Raw genomic sequence first — 26,202 nt, 5'->3', positions numbered from 1 at the left:
GCCCTCATACAGGTTAGGCAGAGGTGGTTGGAATGGGGCTGGAGGACGTGGCGCAGGCGGTGGCTGCAGCTCCAGGTGGCTCTGCGTTTGCGAGAAGACCACAGCGTTCTCTCTCAGGTACCCATGACAACCAGGTGATGGCTCAGACCAAGGATGCTGTTCTAGGCCTGTGGTGGGACCTTAACTTCCTCCTCTCCCAGGACTGTTCCCCTGCAGACATGCTGCCCCGTGTCCCATCCCAACGTGTCCCAGAGAGGGGTGTTCACTTCTGTTGAGTTGAGTTCAGAAGAAACTTTTGAATTTCAAGCCCCAACTTCTCTCCTCCGACGTCACCCAAGTTTGCCCTGGTCCAGAAAAGCTCTGCAGGCCCTCCCAGCCCTTCTCCCCCATCCCAGGTCCCAGCCCTTCTCCCCATCCCCCTCCCAGAAGATATGTCTGGCTAGTGGGAGCCGGCGCCCCCCTTCCCAGGCCCATGCCATTCTGAGCAGTTTTCTTCCATATTTTCCCAGACATTCTGGGTTAATGCATTCTGCCCTAGCTGGCTGCCCTCTCACGGGTGGAGGGGCATTTTATTTAGCTTTCCTAAGGGGGAAGGGCGAGAACTCAAGGACAGCTGTTGCCTCCTCTTAGCATGGACAGGCTGACCCTGAGGCTGGGCAGGGAGCCAGGGACAGGACTATCTAAAGATAGGATTTCATTCCCCATTACCTTCTGCCCTTGGTTTCAGGCCTTTGGAAGATGGTACCAGCGCTGGGCAGCCCGGGTGCCCGGGAAAGGAAGTGCGGGCCAGGGATCAGGGGTCAGCATGGTATCCCATTAGTCACAGCCCACAGGAGTGGGGGGCAGGATCTGCTCAGCAGTCTCCATCAGGGGAAAAAGTCCAGCCCTGCCCCCAACCCGTCCCATTCTACCCACCAGAGCTGGGCAAAGAAAAGTCCAGCGAACTCATCTGATAAAGTTTTAATGAAAAACAGCCTCAGGGCAGAAACCCTGCCTTTTACAGACAATAAAGTACTATTCCTTTCCCAGCCTCCTTCTAGGTTTAGTCTGTGCCCTGCATGGAGGGCCCAGCCTACTCTGGGCCAGATTTGGAGCAATATATTTCAGATTACAGGTGTGACCTTTAACTTGAGGGACCAGAAACTTGCCATGTGATGACCTAGAAAAAACAGAAAACTTGGGGATCCAGAACGTAATAACTGCCTTCAAATACTTTTATGTAGAGAAGGAATGAGCCTCAGAGGGGGGCAGGGAGAGAAGAGCTGGCTCTAGGCGGATTTAAACTCGCCACCAAGGCTAGGAGACTGCAGCCCAGACAGAGTCTGGGCTGGTAAGCAGAACTTGGGATGCTCTAAGGGGATCCTGTGTAGGCTGCTGGTCTAAAATGACCACCAAAGTCCCCATATATCCTATTAAACCAACCTTTACCTGAGAACATATACTAATAGCTGCTTCACTTGCTTCCCCTCCTAATTATTTCCATCAACCCAAAAACCCAGAATACTGGGCCCCACATACTGCAAATATAGTTTAACAAAAACATTAGATCCCGGCTGTGATCTGGGGAGCCCCCACCTCCAGGGGCGGTGCTGGCTGGAGTCAGGGGTCACCCTTCCCAGGTTCTGCTTTGCTGCAAGTTTCCTTCTGTCCATCCCCCTTTCCTCCCTCTTTCTGCTGACCTAGCACTGGCTCTAAGACAGCTGATCTCAGCTCTAGAAGGGGAGGGGGAGGGGGTGGGGAGGATGGAGAGAGGCCCTTCCCTTAACCCTGTAGCTGCCAGATTGCACGATTGACCCACGCCATTATGGAAAGTGCTAGTTGCTGATATTCATTCACACACAAGACAAACTTGAGGAGAGGAAGGAAAAAGATGGAGCGGGTTAGACCTGAGCATGGTAGAGGAAGAGGTATAAAAAAAGCAGCAAATATCAGCCAGGGTTGGTCAAAAGGCCCCCTGAGAGAATGCTGGCCAGCCCAGCAGGGAAGGAAAAAAGGGGCCAGCCACGTGACTGGCTCTTTTTGGTCTAGCATTTACCCCTTTGCCCGTAAGGGTCATAGCTCTTCTCCTCTACCTCCTATGACCCCTGAAGAGGAAAACAGGGCCCCTATAAGTGCTTTGGAGTAGCTTGAAATCCCATAAGGCATTTTGTTTCAACCCGGGAGTCTGGAAACAAAGCAGCTTATGAGGCTAGTGTAGTGCAGAGAGAGCCAGTCCTGGAATCTGGTAGGTGAGAGGGAGAGTCCACCTTGAGAGTTTCCAGCCAGCCCAGAAAGTAAAAATGCCAGTAAATATGGCAGCCTTGGCCAAGGCTCCAGGGGAAGGGAAGAAATGCTCACATGGCTGCTTGGCAGCCTAGGGAGGCCGAAGAATTCGTGCTCGGCTGTCCTTTCACAGATGGGGAAACCGAGGCAAAGCCCACCATCCTTGGGTCGAGGCCAGGCATTTCCGGGTATGTCTAGGACTTGAACCTGCCCGTGGCCAGTTCTTTGGAAGGCAGCTGGCTTACCAGGCACTTTGGCCCAGAATTCGGGCTCACTTCCCCTCACCAGGAGAACTGAGCCATTGGTTCTCCACGGCCGGGGGCCGGTAGGACGGAGTCACTCCCCAACAAAAGGGGGAAATTGCATAAGTAGAATGTGGGGAAAATCCCACAGGCCTCGAGTGCAGAACAGACTCAGGGTGAATCCAAGCACAGAAGGGTAACCGGTCAGCTGCCATCCCTGGGGGAGTGATGGGAGCCGGAGTGAGGATGACAGGATGGGATGGAGAAGAAAACACTGGAGACTCCTCGGAGGAGGCAGAGGGAGGGGGGAGAGAGGACGCCTGGGGAGCTCAGGAGTCAGGCTGAGGATGGCAATGGGGACGGTTCCAGGCCCCTGAGCTTCCCCGTCTCTCACTGAGGGTCAGGCTGGCGGAGGAGTTCAAAGGTGTCTTCCAGGACCTGCCACAAACAGTTGTCCAAGGGGAACTCATTATCCACTAGGTTGACCAGGTGATAGTTGTCATGGATATACTGGATGATCATCCGTGAGGGGGATTCCTCTTCATACAGTTTCCCCCATTGCTCAATCCACAGGGCAAAGGCCTCATCCTAGACACACAGAGGCAAGGTCAGTGGGAGCCGGGCCGGGGCTGGACAAGGGGTAGGACTCGGAGCCCGACATCCCTCCTCTTCTTCATTGCCCCTTTCCTCCCATCCCCCCACTTTGCAAGATGGCTGAGAGCCCAGAGAGCCTCAGCTAAGGAGTAAACTCCACTTCTCAAAATGCCCCGTGAGCAGGAAAGGGAGGCCCTGGCAGCCCAAGGAATGTGGCTGGCGTGATAAATGTGGAAATATGTCTAGAAGAATTGCATGTTTAACCTATATTGGATTACTTGATGTCTAGGGCAAGAGGGAGAAACATTTGGAACACGAGATTTTGCAAGGGTGGCTGGGTGTTGAAAACTAGCTTTGCTTTGCATGTATTTAGACAAATAGCTATTGTAAAAAAAAAAAAAATTTAAATAAATAAAAACAGGAATGGGGCTGGCTAGGAAGGTAGGTCAATTTAAAGCGACTCTGCAAACAAGTTTTCCCAGCTTGTCAGGTCACCCTCTCCCCAAGTGGAGTCAGAGGATTCACGGAATGTCAGAGCTCCTCACTTTGGAACGTCTGGGCATTAGCCCCATTTGAGTGGCCATCGATGACCAAACGAGCAAAAGAGATAAACCCAAAGATTTGAGGCATGGGGGGGAGTGGGGACAGGGGCACCTTTACCTTCCAAAACATGAAGCTGACGGGATCCACCACGGTGGGCTGGATGATCTCCCGCCCAGGGAAGATGCCCCAGGTCACGGCATTGGGCTGCAGGTCAGGGGCGTTGGTGACATTTTCACCCTGTTAAGGAAGAAAAGGGATATGCCAGGACTGGGGGGAGAATGCGAGCAGGGACCCTCTGCCCGAGGACACAGTGGGCTGAGCCGCACCTGGCACCCCTCACCTTGACATTGACAATGTGGTAATTGACTCGGAGCTCGTACTTCTTCAGCACCTGGAGAAGAGCCGCCACTGTTTCACTGGAGGTGAAGAACTCCAGATAGGCCTGTGGGAGGATGGCTGGGGTCACACACGGCTCCCCAGTCAAGGGCCTGGGGGGCCCCAAAAGAAAGAGCCAAGGAGGTCCCCAAACACCCAGAAACCACATGGGCACACCAGCAGGAGAAGGTGCTGAAGGGGGGGGACTGAAGGGTCAGAGTGCGGTGGGATTTGCCCCTTCCCCCCTAGATGGGGACAATTTTAGGGAAGAGTGCAGAAAAAAGGAGGAAAATCTGACTCCCTGTGGTAGGGACAGAAGAACATCTCCTGAGGATATTCTATGGTACCTTGGACTTCCATTTACTCGGAAGTCTCCAGTTTCTTGTCTGGGAGGTAGAAGCAGAATTCCTATTTGTAGTCTCAATACTGTGAGTAGACCTGTTCCTCACAGTAACCCTGTGGGCTAGGTAATATAAATATTGCCCCCACTAAACAGAAGAGGAAACTGAGACTCAGTAAGACCAAGTGGCCATGTGGGTGAGTCTGGACCAGACTCAAGGAATCTGGATTTCTATCCACGCTCTATATCGGTACTTCTTTCCCGAGCTACTCAGTCTTTATTCCTGACAAAAAAGGAACCACGTGAGGGGAGAAAGCCCAGGGGAAAGGCCGCCGCTTCCTCCTGAGTGTTCAGCACCCAGGTCTGGAGTCACCAGGGATTCGAGAAGGCCCTACCTTCTGGAAGACATAGCCACCACTGGGGCCCCAGCCCACAATGGGGTCGGTGGACGGCTTCCCGTTGATGTTGGGCTGGGAGTTGATGGTGAGGATGCCTCTCTGGTTCACCTTCTGCAGCTCCTCCTTCATCAGGCTGGTCTCGGCGGCCAGAGGTTCATCATTCCAAGGTAAACAGGTCACCTGGCAATCAGGCAGTAAGGTGGTGAGCGCCCAGGGCAGGGAAGGGTTGGGCACCCAAAGCTCCCCAATCCCCTGGGAGATCCCCCCCCCCGCCCCGGCCCCCACCACCCGCCCCCCCTCCCCCGGCACTTAGGACAGTGCTTGGCACACCGCAGGAGCCTAATAAATGCTTAGTGATGGCATGTCTGCCCCCCCCAGGCATCTCTTCCTAAGGAGCAACAGCAAGGATGCCCCTTGGCAGTCCCTCTTCTATGGGTGTCCTCTGACTGATTCCCTCTTGCCCTCTGACCTCCCTGTAGCACAGAGAGCATGCCCCCTCTGCTGCCTAGAGAGAAAGGCCAGAAAAGGAGCTCTGAGGCCCGAGTCTGGTGGCAAGCAAGGGGCAGGGTGGGGGTGGGGTAAGGGCTCTCCCCTCCCCTCCTACTCACTTTGTGGCCGCTCCCATTGGCTTCTCCAGACAGGTAGTGGGTAAATACTTGGAAGACGCTTTCTTCGCTGGTCAGCTCCTCCCCCCACATCTTCAGCAGCAAGTCCTTGGGGGACTTGCTCTTCAGGCAGAAGAGGTAGTAGTCCTTCAGCTCCCCGAAGGCCGGGGATGAGGAGTTTCCCCTGGAGGACGGAGCAACATCTTGGAACAACCCGGAAGCAAGAAGCACCAGTCTGGGGCACCCAGCTGCCCCGGAGGCTGCCCCCCCAACCCATCTTTGGCTCCCAGGAACTCAGCAACAAACATCCAAGTTCCTTTTCCTTCTTAATCCCCCGGAAAATGGGACTGGGCAGCAACAAAATCCAAAGGCTCCCCTCCTTCCTCTCCCCCTTCCTCCGACTCCCCCCAAGCGCTCACCAGCGGCCATTGGGAAATTCATCCCAGGCCTGCGTTCGGTAGATGTAGCTCTTGGGTCTGGAGGCCCAGAAGATGGGTCGCACGTCCTCGACCCGGCGTTTGGGATGGGCGCTTACAGCCCACGGCAGAGGACGCCTGGAAGGGATGAGAAGATCACTGAGGGGCGGCCACCAGGAAGCCACCCCTGCCCGCTCCATGGTGCTCCATCAGAAAGCCCTAGAACCATCTCTAACCACTCAGGCAAAGTGCCCCAGGCTTGCCCCCATGGCCCATCCTTGCCACCAGCCCAGAAGAGCAGCATGAGAGCCTAGGAGTGCCCCCCATACCCCCCTGTCCCCCCCCTCCAGGGCCCTCACCCCACCTGGGATCTTCGTTCCACATGCCCAGCCTCTTCAGCACCTCCACGGTGGCCACCTCCCTGTTGAGGGTGTAGAAGTGGAGGCCAGGGACGGAGCCGCTAGCCAGGAGCTCCTGGCACATGGCCACGGCCAGATCGATGCCATAGTTCCGTATGGCGGCATCGTTGTCCTTGATGGGCTCGATCACGTCTTTGATCTCCTGCGGCACCTCCAGCTTGGAGAGCTTCACCAGCTGCCGCAGGGAGTGGTAGCCCTGCCCGGGACAGAGGGGGCCATGAATGCTCTGGCAGCTTCCCACTTGCCCCCCAATATCTCAGCCTCCCGAGGAGCCGGGAGAAGCCCCGGAAAGTGGCCACAACCCAGGAGTCCCTTTCTGCCTTCACATTTCCTTACTGTTGTCCAGACCAGCCAGTAGCCTGCCCTGCAGCATTTCCCCAAGCTCACGAGATCGAGCTGTAATTACTCAGTTCATTTACCCCAGTTATCACTGCATAGCTGATAATGATCCAGCTACATTCTACAATCAATCCCTTGGAGGCCCGTCTATTGCTCACCCAGAGCCACCGTCCTCAGTAGCTGTTTTAGGAAACAGAGGCAATAACTCTCTTGTGACCAAAAAGTCAACTTTATTGTTTTATGGCCCTTTCTGTCCTCCTAAAGAGGCTGGCCTCTCTTGTCTCAGAAGGAAGGAAGGAAGGAAGGAAGGAAGGAAGGAAGGAAGGAAGGAAGGAAGGAAGGAAGGAAGGAAGGAAGGAAGGAAGGAAGGAAGGAAGGAAGGAAGGAAGGAAGGAAGGAAGGAAGGAAGGAAGGAAGGAAGGAAGGAAGGAAGGAAGGAAGGAAGGAAGGAAGGAAGCTAGCTAGCTTTGGCCATCAAAGAGTCCTTGTCTTGAGCAGCCTGGTGGGGCCCTGGAGTCAGTAGGGCCTGAGTTCAAATCCAGCTTCAGACACTAACACTCACTAGCTGTGTGACCCTGGGCATGTCACCCCAACCCCGACTGCCTCTCACAACAACAACAACAAAGGAACAAAGCTCCCTAGCCCTGTGTGCCCGGCTGGCACCGACGGCCCCTGTGGGCACTCACCTGGATGGGGAAGATTCCTGGGAGGATGGGGCATGTGATGCCTATGGCTGCACAGGCTTTGGTGAAATTTAAAAAGGTGTCCGCCTGGAAGAAGAGCTGTGTGATGATGAAGTCGGCCCCCGCAGACACCTTCTCCTTCAGGTGCTGAAGGTCCTCTTCGAAGCTTGCCGCTTCTGGGTGACCCTTGGGGTAACCTACCAATGGGGAAGCTAATGAGGAGGTGCTCGCCCCCCATCAGGGGAGCCACAGCATCCTCACTCCTCAGAAACCACTTAGTCCAACCTGGAATCCAGGCTAGAGTTTTCCACACAAAGGGTCATCTCTATATCACCATGAAGGGATCAAGAAATAGTATCAGGAGAAGGAAAGATTTATTCCAGAGAAAAACTATTTAGAAGGAACAAGCTAGCTTTTCCAGCGTTTCAAAGGTTTGTCATTTTGAGAGGTCTTCCTGACGCCTTGTTAGGCATGCAACGCGATATGCTTTTATTGTATGTGTGATATAGAGCCGGAGAATACAATCCTGCCTCATGCAGCTACTAAACTTGGAGAAGTCAATAGGCCCTCTGACCTTTAGCTTCCTCAACTACAAAGGAAGGATTAGACTCAATGCCTTGGGGATTCCTCCCATCTCCAGTTCAAGAATTCTATCCATTCCACTTTCTCCTATCCATCCCTTTCTTTCTATTTCAGGTCAAGAACTCTGAGACAACTGGAGCTGCCCAAAAATGGAGCCGGCTGCCTCCAAAGCCACTCATCAGGCTGGCAACGTTCCACTGGAGGCTGATGATCTGATTGGCAGGGCTGGAGAGAGGAGACGCCAGAGCAGGCTGGACTGAATGGCCTAGAAGCTTCCTTACTAATCCAAGATGCTAGCAAGTCTGGACCATCGGGAGACAAAACCTTATTTGTACAGCTTTCTGATCACCTGAGGAGCCTCAGTGCCACTGAGGCAGAGTAACAATAATGGGAACTGCCTGACATTATAAGCTGTGCACCTCAGACTGCATGTGGTTCAGAGATGGGCCCTTCGAGTGGGAAGGGTCTGGAAATAGTAGAAGGTTTGACCGAAAGCCAAAAGCTTCCGGGAGCTCATGGCCGCAGAGGATGGACCAGGAAGTTTCAGGAACAGTGAGTGTGAATGAGGAGGAAATAAAAACACCCTGGGCAAGGAGGGCAGAATGGCAGCACCAGAACTCGTCCCCCATCCCCGTTTCTAGGCCCTCCATGTCAGAGCCAGTTCAGGGCTCTGCTCAATAAGTTCCCCCTTGTCTCCCCCATTTGTTCCAGGGGCCACAGACTCACCTGCTACACAGATGTCAAAGTAGTCACCAAACTCACTGCGGATGTGTTTCACCAGGTCCACAGCATGGCTGAAGCCATTTTCTTCTTCCTCCCACTTATCACCAATGGGATCTGCAAGGTAGGTAGAGAAGCTGTTACCACTGAGCTTCCGCTAAAGGCACTCTGTTCTAGCAGACCTTCTGCCTCCCTAGGTGACCAGGACCCCATGCCCCCAGCACTGACCTAGTTCTAATGAGCCTGGGCCTTTTCTTCCTAACCCACCCTCCCCTGACCTTCCACCTGTCATCAGCTCCAACTCTCCTGTTTATAGATAAGGTTCTTAGGCACAGTCACCCACGCAGTAGGAAGACAGCTAAAACCCAAGTTTGCCCCAAATCCTATGCTTTTTTGCTTATTCTTATTCTTATTTTACTTTAAGCTGTCTTTCAAAAATAAATCCTTTCCCTGATGTGTAATCCAACTTATAAGTTCTCACCTTCTAGCAAATTTGAAACAGGACCTTCTACTCCAGGGTTGTAGAGAAAGTATAAAGACTTGAGTTCTTTCTCAGAGAAAAAGTCCTCCCCATGAGGAACATCCAGGGCAAACTTGCTATTTTCTTATTTGGGTCAAAATCCAAGAATTTACCTCCTGATGGGCGGAGAATTAGGATTGGTGGGGAATTGGGCATTGAGGTGGGTAGTTGCTAGGACAAGGGAATACCGGGTACCTCTTGGTCTGTCCCAATGACTCTGAACAATGACCCCTGCTCTGTGTCTGTACCATGCTTTGTATACCTCACCTTCGGTACTGCCCTGGCAATGCTACTAGCAGGGATAGCACCTGAGCATGCTCTGTACAGGCCTGAGAATGCTCTGGACTTTCAGAGAATGATAAATAACCTCGACTGGGAGAAGAGGAAGATGTGGGCCCAGAACTCTAGTTCCACTCGTGTCCGAGAGAGCCAGGGCGGACAGAGCGGGCTTCCTACCTCCTCGCAATGCCAAGATATTCTTTAGGCCCAGCCTCTTGGCCTTGTGCAGGTGGCCGGTAATCTCTTCCTGGGTCTGGTGACAGCAGGTCATGTGCAGGACCGTCTCCAGGCCACAGTAGTCTACAGCTGTGTTGGCGATAATCATGGATGAGGTCTCCTTGTCTGAGCCAGGATCCCCTGCCGGGTGCCAGGTTACGTCCACAAAGAGGGGGCCACCTGCCCCCATGCGGTCAAACCTGTGGGGGTATTTTTTGGGGGAGAAGGTCCCTGGAAGTAGCCCCTTCATGCATCGACCCATCATTTCCCCACAGGCTCTGTCTGCACAGGATTTGGGGTGGTAATAGCAAGGATGATGACACTGCTGTCACCTTGCATTTGCACAACGCTTTTGAGTTTTCGCATAGCTTCCATAACTAGCTTAGGGTAAGAGGAGCAGGAATGAGATCCCAGAGGCCCTACCGGGGAGGGAAAAAGAGAATTCTGCCCAGCTCAGCCAGAATGCATTAGAAGTCCCCTTGTGCACAGAAGCAGTGCTGCAATCACAATAGTTACTCCCCTTACCCAATGCCTGGATTACCTAGATCTGAAAGTACCACTGAACTGGCACCTAAGAGTTCCTGAGCTTGTAGCTGAATAACCAGGAAACTTTTTATAAGTTTTAATGAATTCTTTGTGCCTTTAAACTTTAATAACTTGGAATATTATCTGTTAGAAAGGCAAAATGTATGTGGAACATGAAAGTACAATTTATAAGTTTTGCTTTTTTTTTTTTTTTTTTTTTTTTTCAGGCAATTGGGGCTAAGTGACTTGCCCAGGGTCACACAGCCAGAAAGTGTTAAGTGTCTGAGATCACATTTGAACTCAGGTCCTCCTATCTTCAGGGCTGGTGCTCTCTCCACTGAGCCAACGAGCTGCTCTAAGGTTTGTTTTTTAAGAGTATAAATTTCAAGACTTTGCCAGACACCATTTATGCCAGACACAGAGGTCAATCTGATTTTCTAGCTCATTGAAAACATCTTCCAAGTCACTAATTAGCTAAGTGAAAACTTCAAGCCCTCCCAAGAATGTGGCCGGGGCAAGTCCAAGAAAGCTCTTAGCTTGCGAACACCGAGGATGCGCCTCGGCTCCCCGGCCCGCCTCCCTAACGGCTGGGGCCAGGGCAGCCCCCAAGGCCTCAGCTCACCTAGAGATGAGGTTGACGGCTCCCTGCGCAGTGCGCGGAGGGAAGAACTCCAGGGAGAACCACTTGTCCCCCGATTCCATCCTCCGCTGCATCTTCTCCCGCAGGCGCTCGTGCCGCTCGGCGTCCAGCACGGGGGTGGGACAGCGGGAGCCGTCGTGGGAGCCGTCGCTGCCGCTGCCGCTGCTGCCCTCCGAGGAGCCGCTCGCCCTGCCCTCGCTCACCATGGCCGGACTCCTGCAGCTGGGACGGGAAGGGGACGGAGCACGCGGAGGTCACCGAGGGCCGGCAAGGACCCACGCAGCCCCGGGGAAGCGAGGGCAGCCAAGGGGGCGCTGAATTTTCCCTGCAGGAGCAAGGGGATGGGAGGGAGGCGCTGACACTGCCCTCCACAGCTAAAGCTGTCTCCGTCCCCCCTGCCCGGTGCTGTCCCCCTCCCTCCCGGCTCCATCACCCGCGGGCCGTTCCTCTCTCCCCTCAGACACCCCCGGAAAAACCACCCCCGGACCATTACTCCGCAAAAGCGACAGAGGCTCAGGCTGAGCGGTCCGGCTACCTGACAGAAGGGGGAACGGAGAAGCGCACGCAGCCGGTCTCCCGGGACCCCCTTCCCGGGGACCAGCAGCCGTGCCCGTGCGGCGGGAGTCTGGCTCTGGGGTGTGACATGTGTGGCAGCTCAGCCGCGAAAGCGATGGGCAAGGAGCGGTGAGACTGTCCTTCCAGCTGGGCCGGCCGGGGCGGAGCAGTGACAAAGGAAGAGCTCCGGGCCACAGCCAGGCCCGAGGGGGAGGGGGCAGGAGGAGGAGGGGCGGGGCTGAAGCCAGGGCAGAGGGGGAGGGGTGAGGAAGAGGAGAAACCTCCGGGGGAAAGGCAAGTGGAGAGGGTTGGAGGCCGGGCCGCGGGCTGCCGAGCCCGGGAGAAGGCTCCTTAAGGCCGGAGGCAGCAGCTCCATCGGTGGAGGAGGAAGAGGCCGGGTTGCCCTTCTCGTTTCCAAGGAACATTTGCTATTTCTTGGAATGATGGGGGGAGGGGGGAAAGAATCAGAGACAAGGCTCCGGGCCGCAGGCCTTTGCCAAGCCACCAGTTTGTTTGTTTAAAGCACTTTGGGGCTGTCTTGGTACCCGAGCGCAAAGAGCGGTATCCGGCCCTTAGCAACGGATTAATACCCGCCTGCTGACTTGTTGATTTAACCAGTGCTTAGTAAATGTTGGCACGCCGCGCCTTAGATCCAGGATTTTTGCCTAAGTGTGGCCACAAGTCCGTGACAGCAGCCAGATTTCAGCCGAGGAAACCCCTCCCTAATTCGAGCAGTAGAAGTTTCTCAGGAAAAGACTAAGCCAGAATTTGTTAGGAATAATGGGAGGGCATTGCTGTTCAGGTACCAGATGGATGGAGGAGATAAGCCAGAAAACTTTCCAGACTCAGGAATCTCTGACTCATTTACAAGGAGTTGAATATCAACTCTGTATAAAGCTCTCCTGAAGGATCCCAGCAACCACAAAAAAGATCCCTGGATTTAATTTAATTGGAGATACTAGACTTACATACCAGAAAAAGGCCGCATGGACAGGCTGCAGGCCCTAAAATCTCGGAAAAACAGCAGAAGATGCATGCAGAAAGCTCAGTCTCTCAGTAACAATTGACTGAGTGCTGAGGGGAAATTGCGAAGCAGAGCTGGAGGGGATCACCTAACTCGTTCCTGTTTTCACAGTCTCAGAAAGAGCTTAGGGAAGTGCTGAGTTTAGCACCTGCCTCTGCTCCCATCCTTCACTCCAACCTTACAAGACTGCTGTTAGGAAAGCACCAACCCTTATCGCCTTCTACAAATGCGCCCCGTTGCAAACAGGGCTTCCAGGAGTCAGCTTTCATCTGACACTGACTGAACCCTTTGTTTTTGTTTTTGTTTTTGTTTTTTTATTTTTATTTTTTCCCTGAGACTGGGGTTAAGTGACTTGCCCAGGGTCACACAGCTAGTAAGTGTTAAGTGTCTGAGACCACATTTGAACTCAGGTCCTCCTGAATTCAGGGCTGGTGCTCTATCTACTGAGCTACCTAGCTGCCCCCTAGCTGCCCCCTGACTGAACCCTTTGAATCATCTCATACAGATTCACAATCAGCTTTTCCAAATGGGAAAAAACAAAACAAAACTTCTCTGGAATCCTCTCCTTGTAAGTCTAACACTTGGCACATAATAGGTACTTAAGTAAAAAATGCTTTTTGACAACTCCCATATTTGGTACCTCTCAATAAACTATGATACAAAGTAGAAGGAGTTTGTGGAACTGTAGCTTCCCTCCCTCCCTCCCTCCCTCCCAACTACACATTCCTAGTTATCTCGGCTCACACAGCTTTGCCTGAGTGTGCAATTATTCACGTGGGAAAAATGCAAAGTTGCATCATGAGTGGGTCCGATTCTTTGTTTCCTGCCTGTTTAAAATAAAGCCATGGCCCCAAATAGCACTATGTTCAGGGGTGTGCTAGTAAATGTTTAACAACCAGCTCTTTTTAAAAATGCATCCACAACATACTTTTATTTCAGCATTTTCCCTATCACTTTCTTGAGTCTAGAAGTCAATAAAGCAGTCATTCTAGTCCTGATTGGCAGCATTTGCCTTTAGCCATTGGCTCTGAGGAGATGTGAGCTGGCTCTAGCAGCACCCCCAGGGTGTAGTTTGACTCTCCATGGGCACCTCTCCCCGTGGGGGATGAGCTTTGACCAGGCCATGTGCGGGGACTTGGGGAATGACTGGAGCAGCAGAGAGGTAAGGCCACTTCCAGGTGCCAGGAGAGGGGCTGGCTTATACCACAAGCCCAGCAGGTTTTAGTGACTCCGGGGCGCCAAGAGCAAAGCAAAGATAAGGGCGAGGGCAGGGTCACGTGGGGGCAAATGTCCACATCCCCCCGCTGGCCGGCTCCACAAGAGGGAGAAGCCAAGGCCAGCTTCCTCGCTTAGGAATGAGAAGGGGAACAAGGGGACACTCGGGACAAGGCAGAGCGGGCGAGGGCCAGGCTTTCCAGCTACGGTAGCTCACACAGAAAGCACAGCCGCAGGTTCGGACAGAGCCCGGGCTGGGGACCGAGGGAGTGCAAGTCAGACCCAGCCTCCGACAGCTGTGAGACCCTGGGCACGTCATTAACTCTGCCTACCTCAGTTTCCCCATCTGTAAAACAGGAAGAACAGCCCCTCAGCCTCACAGGCTCGGCCGAGCCCGCACCTAGTTCGTGTTTCCCAAGTGCTCCTTCGCGTCCCAATCCAGCAGCAGGTATTTATCGGGAGCCACGAGGCGCTAAGCTCGGCGCGGAGGGCTGAGGGCAAAAGGGCCAGAAGTCTCTGCTCTCGGAGCTCCCAAACATCCGTTTACCGGGAGATAAATCCATCAGGCAAATTAATCAAGAAAACCCAGCTGGGAGAAGGGGCTGGGAGGGAGTGGCCCCCGGGGGCAAGCGCAGGCCAGGTGAGACCCCTCCCCCCCAGGCTCCAGGAGGAGAGACCGGGAGGGCCCGTCAGAGCCCAGAGCCCCGAGGGGGTCCGGGGAGGGGGAGGGGAGCTGATGGCAAGGAGAGATGGCCCCCAGAAGCACTGGGGGGAGGGGGGTGCTTGTAATTGAAATAACGGGGGGGACACCAAGGGGGATAGGCGTGAGGGGACAGGCACGGCTAGGGAGGAGTGGGGTGCACCGGACGCCAGGCTGGGGGACGTGGGGAGGATCTCGAGGAGACAAGCACGGGGGAGGGACTAGGGATCGTGGGGAGACGAGCACGGCGGGAGGCTGGGGGATGGGGGCAAACAATGAGGAGAGGTTAGGGGATCGTGGGGAGACAGGCAAGGGGAAGAGGGGGGATCGTGGGGAGAAAAGCACAGGGAGAGGTTGGGGATCGTGGCGGGGCAAACACCGAGTGGGGGTGAGGTGAAGGGTCAGGCGAGGACGGGGTGGGACGATGCATCCTCACTCCTCCCTCCTCCCTCTCCCTCCCCCGGCCAGACGGGCCTCACCTCTCGCGCAGCCCGCCGTCTCGCACCGCCACCGTAGCCATGACCGTGGGAAGGTGGGCGGGAGGCTAAAGAGCCCGCAGGCCCGGGGGCGGGGAGGAAGAAGGAGCCCGCCCCCTCGCCCCAGAGCCCCGCCCTTTCTCCTCCCTCTTCAGCGCAAGCCCCATCCCTTCGCCGCTAATATGGCGGCGCCCGTAAGTGCGGTGGGTCCTCCGTCACGTGACGCTGACCGGAGGCCGGCGGCCCCCTCCCGCTTCCAGGCTTCGAGCACGTGACTTGGGCCGGTCCAGTCACGTGAGGTTCTCGCTGGCTCGTGGGCTCCTCGGGCGGGGCTGGGGGAAGGGGCGCTGGGTGTCTGGAGGGGGCAGAAGCAGAGGCGGCGGCCGAAGATGGCGGGGTGCAGGGGGGCCCTGTGCTGCTGCTGCCGCTGGTGCTGCTGCTGCGGAGAGCGCGAGAGCCGCACCCCGGAAGAGCTGGTACGGGCCGAGCGGCGGAGCCGGGCCGGGCCGGGCTGGGCCGGGCCGGGCTCGGGAGGGGAGGGGATGGGGCCGGGCCTGGGGCGTTGCTAAGGGCCCGGCGGTTGCTAAGGAGAGGCGGCGGGAGGGGGCGTAGCCTGGGACGGAGCAGCCCCTCCCCATCCTTTCCCTCCTCCCCCGCGGCCTGTACCCGCCCGGGATCTCCCACCTCCCGCCCGTCCTTCCCCCCTCTCCGGCGGTTGTGAGCGGCCCGACGTGTGACCTTGGACTAGTGGCTGCCCCCCCCCCCCCCCCCGGGCCTCAGTGTCCGCTCTGTAGGACCCGCGGTCTCAGGGCCCTCCCGGTGCGGGGGCCCCCATTCCATGATTGTTCCTCCCGCGGCTCCCCTGGGCTGCGGCTCACGCCCGGCCCGCACAGAGAACGGTCCCGCCCGGCCCCCGGGGAGCCCACGTGCCAACCCCGGGAAGCCTTTGTCCGGGGCGCTCGGGGCCGCTGCCCCTGGCACGCATGGACCCTCCAGGGGGGCCCCCAGGCCCGGCTAGAGACGTGGGAGCTCCCCTCTGCCTCCGGGGACACGCGCTCCTGAGGCAAGCCCAGGCCCCTCCCCCCAGCCTCAGTTTCACCATCTGTAGAAACAGCCACAAGGCCTTTTGTGCTCCTTGGTCCTGTCCCCGACCCCCGGGGCATGGCGCCCTCTCCTGTCACACACCGCCTGTGCTCCGCGCTCTGGGATCCCTTTTTGGCTTCTTCACCTGTTGAATTCGGCTCAAACGCTCCCTTTTCTATGCCGACACCCCTCCCCCACTCAGTTCTGGAAAGGACTCGGGGCTTCCCCAAAACGAGGTCCCAGTGACTGGGGCTGAGCCCGGCCTCCCTGACCCAGAGCCCCGGCCCGCGGAGGCCGGCCTGTGTGGGACAGCCGAGGGTCCAATCGGGCTAACGAATGTAACTTATAACTTCGCATTTTTACCGCCCTCCTTGTGAGGGACGAGCCCGGCCCCGGGTAGTGCGGGTTGTTGGGGGGGGGGGGGGGCGGCCCCTGTTCCGGGCAGGGAAGCTCCCTCTCACCAGGCTGAGTCAGTGTAGGCCTCGCTGGGAGCCCTTCTGTGCCTAACAGACTTTCAGCATTCATAATTCATTTTCATTGAAATAAGGACAAAATGTATATAAATCCTTGGAGCCAGGGGGATAGGGCACTCGCTCAAATAGAGAAGTACAAAGTAATTAGAAACAAAGAAAGTGTTTAAGCACTGGGCATGGGGGAGCCATGGAGAGGCAGACACTTAGTGGGGGTGGGGAGGAGGGGTCGGGGATGGCGGCCTCCTCCTCCCCTTCCTCATCCCCTCCTCCTCCCCCTCCTCCCCCTCCTCTTCCTCCTGGCCAGATCTCAACCCTTCATTCCCGGCACTTTGCCGGTTTTCACCCTTGAACAGGTTATTTCAGCAGGCAGTGGCCCAGATGCGTTAGAGACAAGGCCATCCCCAAAGAAGGGTCCGCTCCCACCCTCGTTTTGCTTAACACTTTCTTCTTCTTCTGGGTTTGTTCTTCTAGACTATCCTTGGGGAAACCCAGGAGGAAGACGATGAGATCCTGCCCCGCAAGGACTATGAGGTGAGGCCCTAAAGTGGCCATTGGTGAGTGAAGCTTCGCCAAGCTCTTCCTGTCCACCAACGCCCGGGAATCGCGCTAGTTAGGGGCAGCGGGCCAGGCCCAGACTCGTCGCTTCTTTACTTTCATCAGTTAAGCTGTTTCCTGATAGGGATGGTTGCTGTGAAGGAAAGGCTTGGGAGGTGCTGCTGCTGCCTCCCTGTGAGTCGGGCTGGTTTTGTTACTGCCGGGGGTGGGGAGCACTCTGGGAGGCCTCTGTTCGTCATTTCCCATGGCCTGAATGTAGCACTTGCTTTATGTCAGTATGAGGCCGCGCCGGCCGGGCAGAAGCTCCCCCAGTCCTGCTAAGCCGTCCCCAGGCTTGTCCAGCTAAATGGGGGTTTCTGCACCAGGGGAACTTCGGGGTGATTTTTTTCACCATGGTGAAATTTTCTGAACTGTCGGAGAGTTCTAACTTGCTTCTGTCAAGGGAGTAACAGCGTCAGCCACACAAGAGAGCCCCAAAAACTGATTTATAGTCATCCAACCAGCCTCTGTATGAGCAGTTACCCCGCGCCAGGCACTTCTGCAGGCCCGCCCTCCCCAGGAGCTTGCATTTTAAGGGCAGAGACAGCGCATGTCTCTCAGAAGTCCCACAGAGCTGGGAAGTCACCTGGGAGGAGATGCTAGAAAACTCCCTGGAGGAGGCGATACTTGTGGAAAATCAGAGAACTAGCCAAGGATTCCAGAGTCCGAGTGGGCCGGAGAAGGCCCAGAGATGGGAGGTGTCTGTGTACGGGGAGCAGGCCCTTGTCACTGCGGGGCACAGGGGAGTAAATGTGAAAAGGCAGGAGGGGTCCCCAGGGGCTTGTTGTGAACAGACCAGAGGACTTGGTGCAGAAGGTCCCAGGAAGCTGGAGGTGGAAGGTGTAGGAAGGGGATTCGGTCGGCTTTGTGCTCCTACGGAAGCTTCCCCGGCCCCTCTTAATTCTGGTGTTCATTATTGCCTGTACGTCCTGTTTGTAGAGTGCTTTATACATGTGTGTCCTCCCCATGAGATTGTAAGCTCCTCGGGGACAGGAACTGCCCTTTGCCTTTTTGTTTTTTAAGTCACTGGATTAGTGGAATCCCTTGTGATGCTTTGGGGAATCACTTTGGCAGCTGAGTGTAAGCTCGATTGGGATGGACAGAGACGAGGCTGGGAGAGCAAGCAGGAAGCTGTTGTCCGTGCAAGGTGAGGGGCCTGAGAGTTGAGTGCAGGGCACATAAGAGAAATGGCAGCGTCGGGCAGGCGGCTCACTGGGAGGCTGACAGAGAGGTCTTAGTGAGCGGAGATAGGGCCACTTTGGGGGAAGCAGAGGAAGGTTATGGTTTGTTTGGGACGTGCTGCTCTCCACAGCCTCCCCAGACATCCAGGAATCACCGGGTGGACGGTGTGCCAGGCCAGGCCTGAGTTCATATCCAGCCTCAGACACTTCCCAGCTGGGTGACCCTGAGCGAGGTATTTCACTGTTAGCCTCAGTTTCTCCATCTGTAAAATGAGCTGGAGAGGGAAGCGGCCAACCACTGCCACATCTCTGCCAAGAAAACCTCCCAAAAAGGGTCGTAACAAGTTGGACGTGACTGGAAAACAGACATCCGGTTTGAGATAGTGCTGATATGGGAGAGAGCTTGAGACAGAGGCTGCATGGAGGTGGTGGTTAAAACGACAGCCCAGGCCCTGCCTGCTCTTAGAAATGTCAGGGCTGTTCTGTGGCAGCCCCGGGGTACTCTCATAGAGAGAGAAGAGCAGATCTGAGCCTTGGGGGTACCTGGAGTTAGGGGGGACTGAGAAGAGCTGGGCCTCCCCTGGGAGGGGAGGGGAAGAGGCTTGGGGCAGTCGCTGTGTGATGGATGGGGAAGGGACAGCCCAGGCTGACTGGCCCACACTCACAGTGGTTTCTGTATCACTTGAACTGTCCACTCCAGTCACACTGATTTTTACTAAGTGAGCCGTCTGGACAGCTCTCAGAACTGGTTTATAAAGAAAGGCTTCTGCAGCTTCACCCCCTCACCCCCACCCTGAATCGGGCTCTCCCCTCAGTCACTGACCCCCACATTTACAGGACCCAAAAGGAACCCTGGGTCACCCAGAGTGCAAATAACTTGCCCAAGATGGCCTGGGGAAGGATAAGGCCAGGGTAGAACTCGATTCTTCTGACTCTGGAGCTGGGGCTCTTCCTCCTGTACCATGTCCCTCCCGTGTCCTCACGGCTTATTAGGTACCGAGAAATGAAAGGTTCTTTGTCCCGGCCTTCTCCCCACTCAGGAAGAGTGGCCTCTCCACTCCTGCAGGCAGCCAGGAGAGTCCCAGACTTCACTGACCCCCAGAGTGTGGAGAAGAGTGGGGCTGGTGGGGCCCCCTCTGTGCACTATGGGATACACACAAGGACAGGGAGAGGAGAGGGCTCCAGCTCACCTGGGCCTGGGACCTCCTTGTGGGGCAGGCCCTCCTCCTGATCTGGGTTGCCTCTGTCACTAACCTCACCTCCTCTCCTCCCAGTGCCAGTGACCCCAGAGAGGCACAGGTTGAGTTGTCCCTGTCCCCAAAGGCTTAGCCTGCTCATGGACCCTGCTCTTCGTCACCTGCATTTGCCCCCAAGTAGTTGGGGAAGGGTCCTCAGGCTCACCTCCCTGGCTCTCTTGTTTGTTACATCCCATATAACAGGCAAGAAATTTCATTGACTAAAGGGGCATAAAAAGAGAACCCCAGAGACCATTGCAGCCCTAGAAAAATTTCCTGCTTTCTCACAAATCTTTTTTTCTGTGGGGATGTTCCCCTGATTCAAACCATCATTATAGAAACACACATTATATCAGAACATATTTGAAAATTAAAAATGAAAAGCAAAAAGACACAGGCAATAATAAGCCCCAAAGGATTTTTCTTCGATTCTTCGGCATAGCCCTTTTGTCTTCCACTTCTCTGCCTCACAATGTCAGGGTGGTCACCTTTCCGCTCTGGCCCATTTGCCCATCTCCGGATTTGTTAGCGTGTTGCCTACATTCTTTTTCATTATTAAAGTTTGCATTCAAGTGAAAAACTTGAGTGGGACACACCAAAGGCACACAGCTCTCCTTTTGGCTCCTGCCATCCTCTGCAGCAGCTTTGCTCAGCTCAGGAGATGAAGGCTCACCTGGGCCTCCCTCTTGCCAGAGTGCTGGAGTGTGCATCGTCCCACTGGTAGCATGGACATTGCCCTTAACTTTTATTTATATGGGCTGTATGCGTCCATTTGTGTATTTTTAGTATCTTTCATTATTTTCTGTCACTTTTGAGTTTCTAGCTTTCTAATGAATTCAGTCTCATTCAGTTTACCTGAAGGTTTTTTTTTTTTTTTTAATTCTGTTAAGGGTAAAGCAGAATTTTTTATTGTTTTATTGAAAACATTTGTAAAATGTGTGGTCCCTTTTTCTGGCGTAGAATCTCTTAGGGCCTCAGAGCTACTATTCTCAGCCTTGTTTCTCATCTATAGAGAGTGTTGGAGATTGGATTGGATCAGGCCTCCTCTGAGAAAGTGCCCTGCTTGTTTTATTTTTGTTTATTTTCCAAAACAAATTCTTTATCTGAGTTTGCCACTTTCCCCTGAGGCCTTTCCAGCCTCCCAGTCTCCATTGTGCCTTCCCTGGACATTTACCAGGTATCTATTTAGTACTTAGTATATAGTAATTTGTGTGTTTTCTCCCCCAAAAAGGAGGTGACCTGGGATCAGAATTTGTCTTTTCCCTGTTTCCCTGACACTTGCTAGTACTGTGCCTGACACGTGGCTATTGACGCTCCCTGTTCAGTCAAGGCTGAACCCTTTCTGACCCCACAGACCGAAGCACTCTGGTGCTGCCTAGGGAGTTTTCTTGGCAAAGATGCTGGAGTGGTTTGCCATTTCCTTCTCTAGTGGTTTAAGGCAAACAGAGGAACAGAGGTTCCATGATCTGCCCAGTTAGTAGGAGTCTGAGGCCAGATGGGCCTCCTGCCCTTCACTGCCTCGTACACATATAATCACTTACTAAATGCTGGTTGACCGACTGGCCTATCATCTTCCCATTTACTTTTCCTCCTAAAATCTGACTACAGAAGAAAACTGGTTAAAAGAGGGTACAAATTATTTCCTTTTTTTTTTAAGTTATTGACATTTTTTTATTTTAGTAATAAACCTCTTCCTCCTTTTTTACCCAGTGAGTAATCACTTGTAATAAAAGTAAGAAAGAAAGAAGAGAAGAATTCAGCAAGACTAGCCAAAACATTAACTGAAGATGACAGTATTTGCACTGTTCAATGTCTGCATTCCCCATCCCCACAAAGAGAGGGGAGTTTCAAAATTTTGCAAAAGTGTTTAAAAGCCAGTTTAAATTTTCTTCTGAATTGTGTAATGCTAGCCCCCAATTCCCTAGAAGTTCCTGTTTGGGCCTCGTGACCTCTTCCTATCATGTTTAGACCTGGTTGTAATATTCTTCTCATGTATCATTCTTTTAGAGTTTGGACTATGATCGCTGTATCAATGACCCCTACCTGGAAGTGCTGGAAAGTATGGATAATAAGGTAGGGTGGGATTCCTTGATTTGTCAGGGATTTAAAGACCTTCGGGTACTTCCTCTTCCTGTTGTAAGTATTCTCCTTTGCTTTGCTGTGTACCCCCAGACCCATCTTGAGGTATTGCAGACCTTATACCCTGTCTTCATGTTGTTAATCCTCTTACATTCATAACTACCTGGTTCAGAACTTTTTAATAAGCAACTGTAGTACATCTTTTCTTGTTGTCCACATGGAAATTTGTCTGAAAATCACTGGGGCTTGGATATTTGTGGCTCTCACCTTTCTGTCAGTCTAATTATGTTTTTTTAAAAGGAGGCACTTTTTTTCTCTACACAGAAGGGTCGAAGGTATGAGGTGGTGAAATGGATAATGGTGTTTGCCATCGGAGTTTCCACTGGCCTGGTAAGACAATTAATTACTCATGCTAGCAAGATTAAGGTGGGGGAGTTAGCCTCAAATCAGTGAGCTAATGAATCGGGCTGTTGTGAGACAATGATAGCCAGTCCCCACTTGGGGATTTTTTGTGGTCCTTGTGCTTATGAAATAGATGGGGTTATCTGCATGATGTGCTGTATAACTCAGAGATCTGTCCTGCTCTCCCTGGCTCTTTTGTTTTATTGAGTTCCTTGGGGGAAGGAAAAATGACTGGGGCTGGGACTCATCTAAAACCTCATCCAAACTGAAATCACCCATAACTGCCATTGTAACAGATGATTTATCTTCATTAATCCTGAAAGGGATTGTCTCAAATACTAATATGGTAACCTAGGCCTAGAGACACAGTTGATTTACCCAGAATCACACAGATAGTAAACAGCAATGGTTGAGTGGAAAAAGTTCTAGATTGAATGCTTCCCTTGTTATTCACAGGTGGGCCTCTTTGTGGACTTCTTTGTACGACTTTTCACCCAGCTCAAGTTCCATGTTGTACAGACTTGTATCCTTTGAGTGATTTCTAATTTGATTGACCTTTCTTTCATGGTGCTGTTTTATTAGCATTTGGTTTTTAGAGGTATACCCCAAATTAATCTTTCAGCAGGTTTCCCAGGATGAGGGAACATCTATAAGAACAAAGTGATGTGTGATGGTTATCTGAGCATTTAAAGCTTTGAAAGAAAGAACAAGTTTCTTCATGTATATATATATATATATATATATTTTTTAAATGTTGTTATATACTTCCCAGTTGCATTTTCGATTTTTTTTTAACATTAACATTTTTAAAAAAATTTGAGCTCCAAATACTCTCTTCCTCCTGCCTCTCCCCTTGGAAAGGCAAGCAATATATCAATTATACATATGAAGTCACACAAAACATTAGTCATTTTGCAACACAAACATGAAAAAGGAGTGAAAAAAGTATGCTACCACCTGCACTTTGAGTTCATTAGTAGTTTTTGTGGAGAGGAAGAGCATTTTTCATCTTGGGTGGTTTGGAATTGAAAAAGTGAGTGTCTTAAAGAATAACTGAGGTGTCCTGTAACATAGCTACAGGAGAATAGAGTTTGTGGTGATCGATGATCCGAGATGCCTTTAATCAGCTTTTATTCCTGAGGACGTCTGTCACCTCAGGCTGAAAGACCTATGTTTGGGGCTTGGTGCAGATAAGAGATTTCCCTCCTCAATCTTTCCTCTCTATCAGGTGGCTGTGAGACCTTTCTGAATCGTTCCTTTGTTGGGCTCTCACCTCCTTAGAGGGCTTCCCTGCCCCTTTTAAAAAATAAAACTTGTTTGTTGTCAATCGCAATTGGATGGCAGAGTCACCTTTGTAAATGAGCAGCGGCCTGGGAAGGTGTGGATTGGTGTTGGCTTAGTCTTAGAGTTCTTATCCACCCCTGAAACACCCCCTGGGTCAGCAGGCCAGCCGAGCCTCAGGAATCACCTCTTGATGGAGAACGGGGCTTGAGGGGGAGCTCGCCGGGCACAGGGTGCCAGCAGGGAAGCAGCCACGTCTTCCTTAACACGGGCCAAAAGCGGTGGAGGAGTGCAGTGAGAAGGGATGCCTTGCCCTCTCTCTTCTGGAGCTCCTGGGCTTTAACTTGACCTTTGTCTTCCTAGCCAGCCTGCTCGTCCTGATTGAGGTAAGAGGGCTTTTTGCTCAAGGAAGCTTTCAGCTAGATTTCTCATCTAAGTTTAGTGAACATTTATTTCACACCTGAGAGAAGGGGGCTATAGATAAGAAAGACAGTGTCTATCCTCAGGATGCTTACTACCTAATGGAGGAGACTGCACATCTGGGGAACTTGGAGAGGGGCCCAGAGAGGACACCCAGGTGGGAAGGGGAAGGCATTTCCCTGTAATTTCCAGGCTGACTTTCTGGAGGTCCTCCGGAAGGGCCGTGGTCTCAGCAGCATAGTCACCACTAGGATGGTGAGGAATAGAGTCCAAAGTCATTATTGTCTCCTTTACAGTCTGTGTCTGTCATAGTCTGGCCCAGTCTCAGTCTGACCCAGTCTCCTCCAGCAGTCTGACAGTCTGCCTTCTTTCTGACTGCCTGTCCCCTGTTCTTATATACCTTATTACAATTACATCATTACAGCATACTGATTGTGTGTGAACTAGTGAACCATTATATCACCATACTAAGTACTAAGTATATGTGAACTAGAGAACCATCATCTGATCAATTCCACTGAGTTAACACCTTGTTTCAAGTATACTTCTCCAGAGTTCTACCCTCTACATTTCCCCAGCAGTTATGATGAATTCACTGGAAGTGAGTGAGCCTTTGTTTAAAAGCCTGAAAGCATTTATTTAGTTCTTCAGGTGTGCCTGGTGCTGGGCCAAGTACTAGCATCACCCTGACTGGGTGAAGGAAAGTCTGGGAGCTTAGCTTCTGATGGGGAAGGGCAGCACATGGAAGGAAGCTGACGGGGAGGGGAGCAGAGGAAATCTGGGGAGTCAAGATTGAATCCCAAGAGAAGTGAAGACTTGGCTGGTCTGGGCGCATTTGTTTTTTTTTTAACCTTAAAATGGAGATTCCAAGAGGAATCGGGGAAGGAATTGCAGGTGCCAAGGGCATTTTCAGAAATCCAGGACTAGCCTGAACTTTGAGGAGGAGAAGGCATCTGTGGCCCGGGAGAAGAGGTGCAGAGAGGCAGGAGTGGAGCCTGCAGAGGGAGGAGGGGTGGCCTAATGACCTAGAAATCATTTCTCCTTTGCAAGCTTCCCGGATCCCATAGCTTTGCTAACCTGAAGCTTCTTACACAAACTTGCTCTGCTGTGATTGTTCCTTTTGCTATGTCATCGTCATATTCCACAGCTTAATGGAAAATAGATTTTAAGTGCGTAATGGTTGCTCATATTGTCTTGGCAGCCAGTGGCAGCCGGTTCTGGGATTCCAGAGATCAAATGCTACTTGAATGGTGTGAAAGTGCCAGGCATTGTCCGCCTCCGGACCCTGGCGTGCAAGGTTCTGGGAGTGCTCTTCAGCGTGGCAGGAGGTGAGGAATGTCTTATTATTTTCGTTTTGTACTTGAGATGTCAGAGAAAACAATGGTAATTGTTCCACATATGTGTTGTATTAGACTTGGGGCAAGACGGTGTCACAGATGCAAATCCACAAATTTCTGTATGATTGTTCCTGGTGGTAGGATGCTATTGTAGATAAACCGTGTTGAAAATTTTTGAATGTCCCATCAGTATTTTAAGTAGCCAACTGTCCTCCTGTTTGGTGGAACTCATTTTCAGGGCAGCTTCAGGTATTTGTGGCATAATGGAGATTTCCTCCAAAATTTCATAGGTGGCTTTAAGGAGCACTTTTTGTGAATCATTTCGCAGTTCCCCTTATAAAGACTTAGAATGGTTAGTGCTAACTGTTTCTTCTTCTACCACTTTCTTCAGATTCTTAATTTAACTTTTAAACTTGTTCTTAGGACTCTTTGTAGGAAAGGAAGGTCCCATGATCCACAGTGGTGCAGTTGTAGGTGCTGGACTCCCTCAAGTAAGTAATGTTTGCCCCAAGATTTCTTTCTTTTTTTTTTTTTTCCCCCCTGAGGCTGGAGTTAAGTGACTTGCCCAGGGGTCACACAGCTAGGAAGTGTTAAGTGTCTGAGACCAGATTTGAACTCGGGTCCTCCTGAATTCAAGGCTGGTGCTTTATCTACTACACCTCCTAGCTGCCCCCCAAGATTTCTTTTTAATCATAATTTTTGAGGGAATCTTTTGAAATCAATAAGGCCTTATTTCATTTGAACAATAATTTGTTAGAATATTAAGGATATTATATATACAGATATTAGGATATAGTATTATTATTAAGGACAGGTGCAAAACTAAAAACCATCCCTAGCCCTGGGAAAGAGTTTACATTCTTTTAAGGAGGTACAGCTTGTAAAGAGAAAAGTATCTAGGGGTCCTTAGAGGGGAGAGAGAGGAAAGAGAAAGAAAAGAGAGAAGAAGAAGAAAGGAGGAGAAGAAAAGAGAGAAAGGAGAAGAAAGATGGAAGAGATGAGGGAAAGAAAAGGACAGAGAGATAACAGTAAAAATCAGGGGATCAGGAAAGGAAGGTGGCAAAGGAACTAATCCAGGAAGGAGGCAGGAAGCAGGAAGTCTTAAGGTGTTCTAGCCTGGGGCTAGAGGCAAAATGCTGTTGGGCAATGGGAGGCTGAGCCTGGCTCCTCTCCACCTCCCAGTGTTGGGGAATACCTTGAAGCCTCCAGGGGAAGATGGCCTGAGCCAGCTTCAGGTTCTGATCGTAGAGACAAGTTCTGAACAAGAAGTGACAGGATAGCTCTTTAGGCGGCTTTTGAAGAATGGATTAGAGAGGGGAAAGAGGCTGGATCCTGCCCGACCAGTTAAGAGGCTCCTACAATTAACTGGGTGAGCATCTGATCGATGGATGTTGGGGGTGAAGAATCAAGCGGACATGGACAGTGGTTGGGCACGGGAGAGGGAGAGTC

General features: G+C 52.5%; 3 protein-coding genes across 7 annotated transcripts in view; 2 read left to right on the top strand and 1 right to left on the bottom strand.

Annotated features, from left to right (window-relative positions):
* C3H1orf167 (chromosome 3 C1orf167 homolog) overlaps positions 1-1,028 on the top strand; it is a 61,369-nt gene extending 60,341 nt beyond the window's left edge. Inside the window, exons 21-22 of the mRNA XM_074306255.1 lie at positions 13-117; positions 728-1,028. Coding sequence (XP_074162356.1) covers positions 13-117; positions 728-820 — 198 coding nt within the window. The 3' untranslated portion in view covers positions 821-1,028. The remainder of the gene's footprint in view (positions 1-12; positions 118-727) is intronic.
* A 784-nt stretch (positions 1,029-1,812) lies between these two features.
* Positions 1,813-15,015, bottom strand: MTHFR (methylenetetrahydrofolate reductase). 3 transcript variants are annotated; one of them, XM_074306260.1, is made up of 12 exons: positions 14,672-15,015; positions 10,681-10,920; positions 9,495-9,733; positions 8,525-8,635; positions 7,220-7,413; positions 6,140-6,390; positions 5,779-5,913; positions 5,363-5,543; positions 4,752-4,934; positions 3,982-4,083; positions 3,759-3,878; positions 1,813-3,092 (listed from the first exon to the last, which is right to left on the bottom strand). In XM_074306260.1, exons 1-12 carry the CDS (start codon positions 14,710-14,712, stop codon positions 2,895-2,897), a joined length of 1,995 nt encoding a protein of 664 aa, XP_074162361.1. In that variant the 5' UTR covers positions 14,713-15,015; the 3' UTR covers positions 1,813-2,894. The 3 variants fall into 3 exon arrangements, with proteins under 3 accessions (XP_074162361.1, XP_074162362.1, XP_074162360.1); XM_074306261.1 differs by lacking the exon at positions 14,672-15,015 and adding an exon at positions 13,825-13,949; XM_074306259.1 differs by lacking the exon at positions 14,672-15,015 and adding an exon at positions 11,234-12,939.
* Positions 13,829-26,202, top strand: part of CLCN6 (chloride voltage-gated channel 6) — a 33,441-nt gene continuing 21,067 nt past the window's right edge. The window contains exons 1-8 of one of the 3 annotated variants that reach the window (XM_074306257.1): positions 13,829-13,940; positions 16,696-16,755; positions 21,242-21,307; positions 21,638-21,703; positions 22,172-22,238; positions 23,276-23,382; positions 24,618-24,744; positions 25,177-25,244. In XM_074306257.1, the coding sequence (XP_074162358.1) occupies positions 21,296-21,307; positions 21,638-21,703; positions 22,172-22,238; positions 23,276-23,382; positions 24,618-24,744; positions 25,177-25,244 (447 nt within the window). In that variant the 5' untranslated portion in view covers positions 13,829-13,940; positions 16,696-16,755; positions 21,242-21,295. Of the gene's footprint in view, positions 13,941-14,998; positions 15,145-16,695; positions 16,756-17,865; positions 17,966-21,241; positions 21,308-21,637; positions 21,704-22,171; positions 22,239-23,275; positions 23,383-24,617; positions 24,745-25,176; positions 25,245-26,202 lie in introns of those variants that run through there. The other 2 variants (XM_074306256.1, XM_074306258.1) reach the window with 2 other exon arrangements.

This window comes from Sminthopsis crassicaudata, chromosome 3, assembly GCF_048593235.1.
Source record: "Sminthopsis crassicaudata isolate SCR6 chromosome 3, ASM4859323v1, whole genome shotgun sequence".
Lineage (NCBI taxonomy): Eukaryota > Metazoa > Chordata > Mammalia > Dasyuromorphia > Dasyuridae > Sminthopsis > Sminthopsis crassicaudata.
This window is presented reverse-complemented; position numbering and strand designations above follow the sequence as displayed.

Excerpts from the sequence above, each read along its gene's own strand:
- MTHFR (XM_074306259.1), bottom strand. The coding sequence starts at position 11,343 with ATGTCACACCCCAGAGCCAGACTCCCGCCGCACGGGCACGGCTGCTGG. Across the intron at positions 9,734-10,680 it reads GCCGTCAACCTCATCTCTAG|GTTTGACCGCATGGGGGCAG; the intron begins GTGAGCTGAGGC and ends ATACCCCCACAG. Across the intron at positions 4,935-5,362 it reads CCAATGGGAGCGGCCACAAA|GTGACCTGTTTACCTTGGAA; the intron begins GTGAGTAGGAGG and ends CCTGATTGCCAG.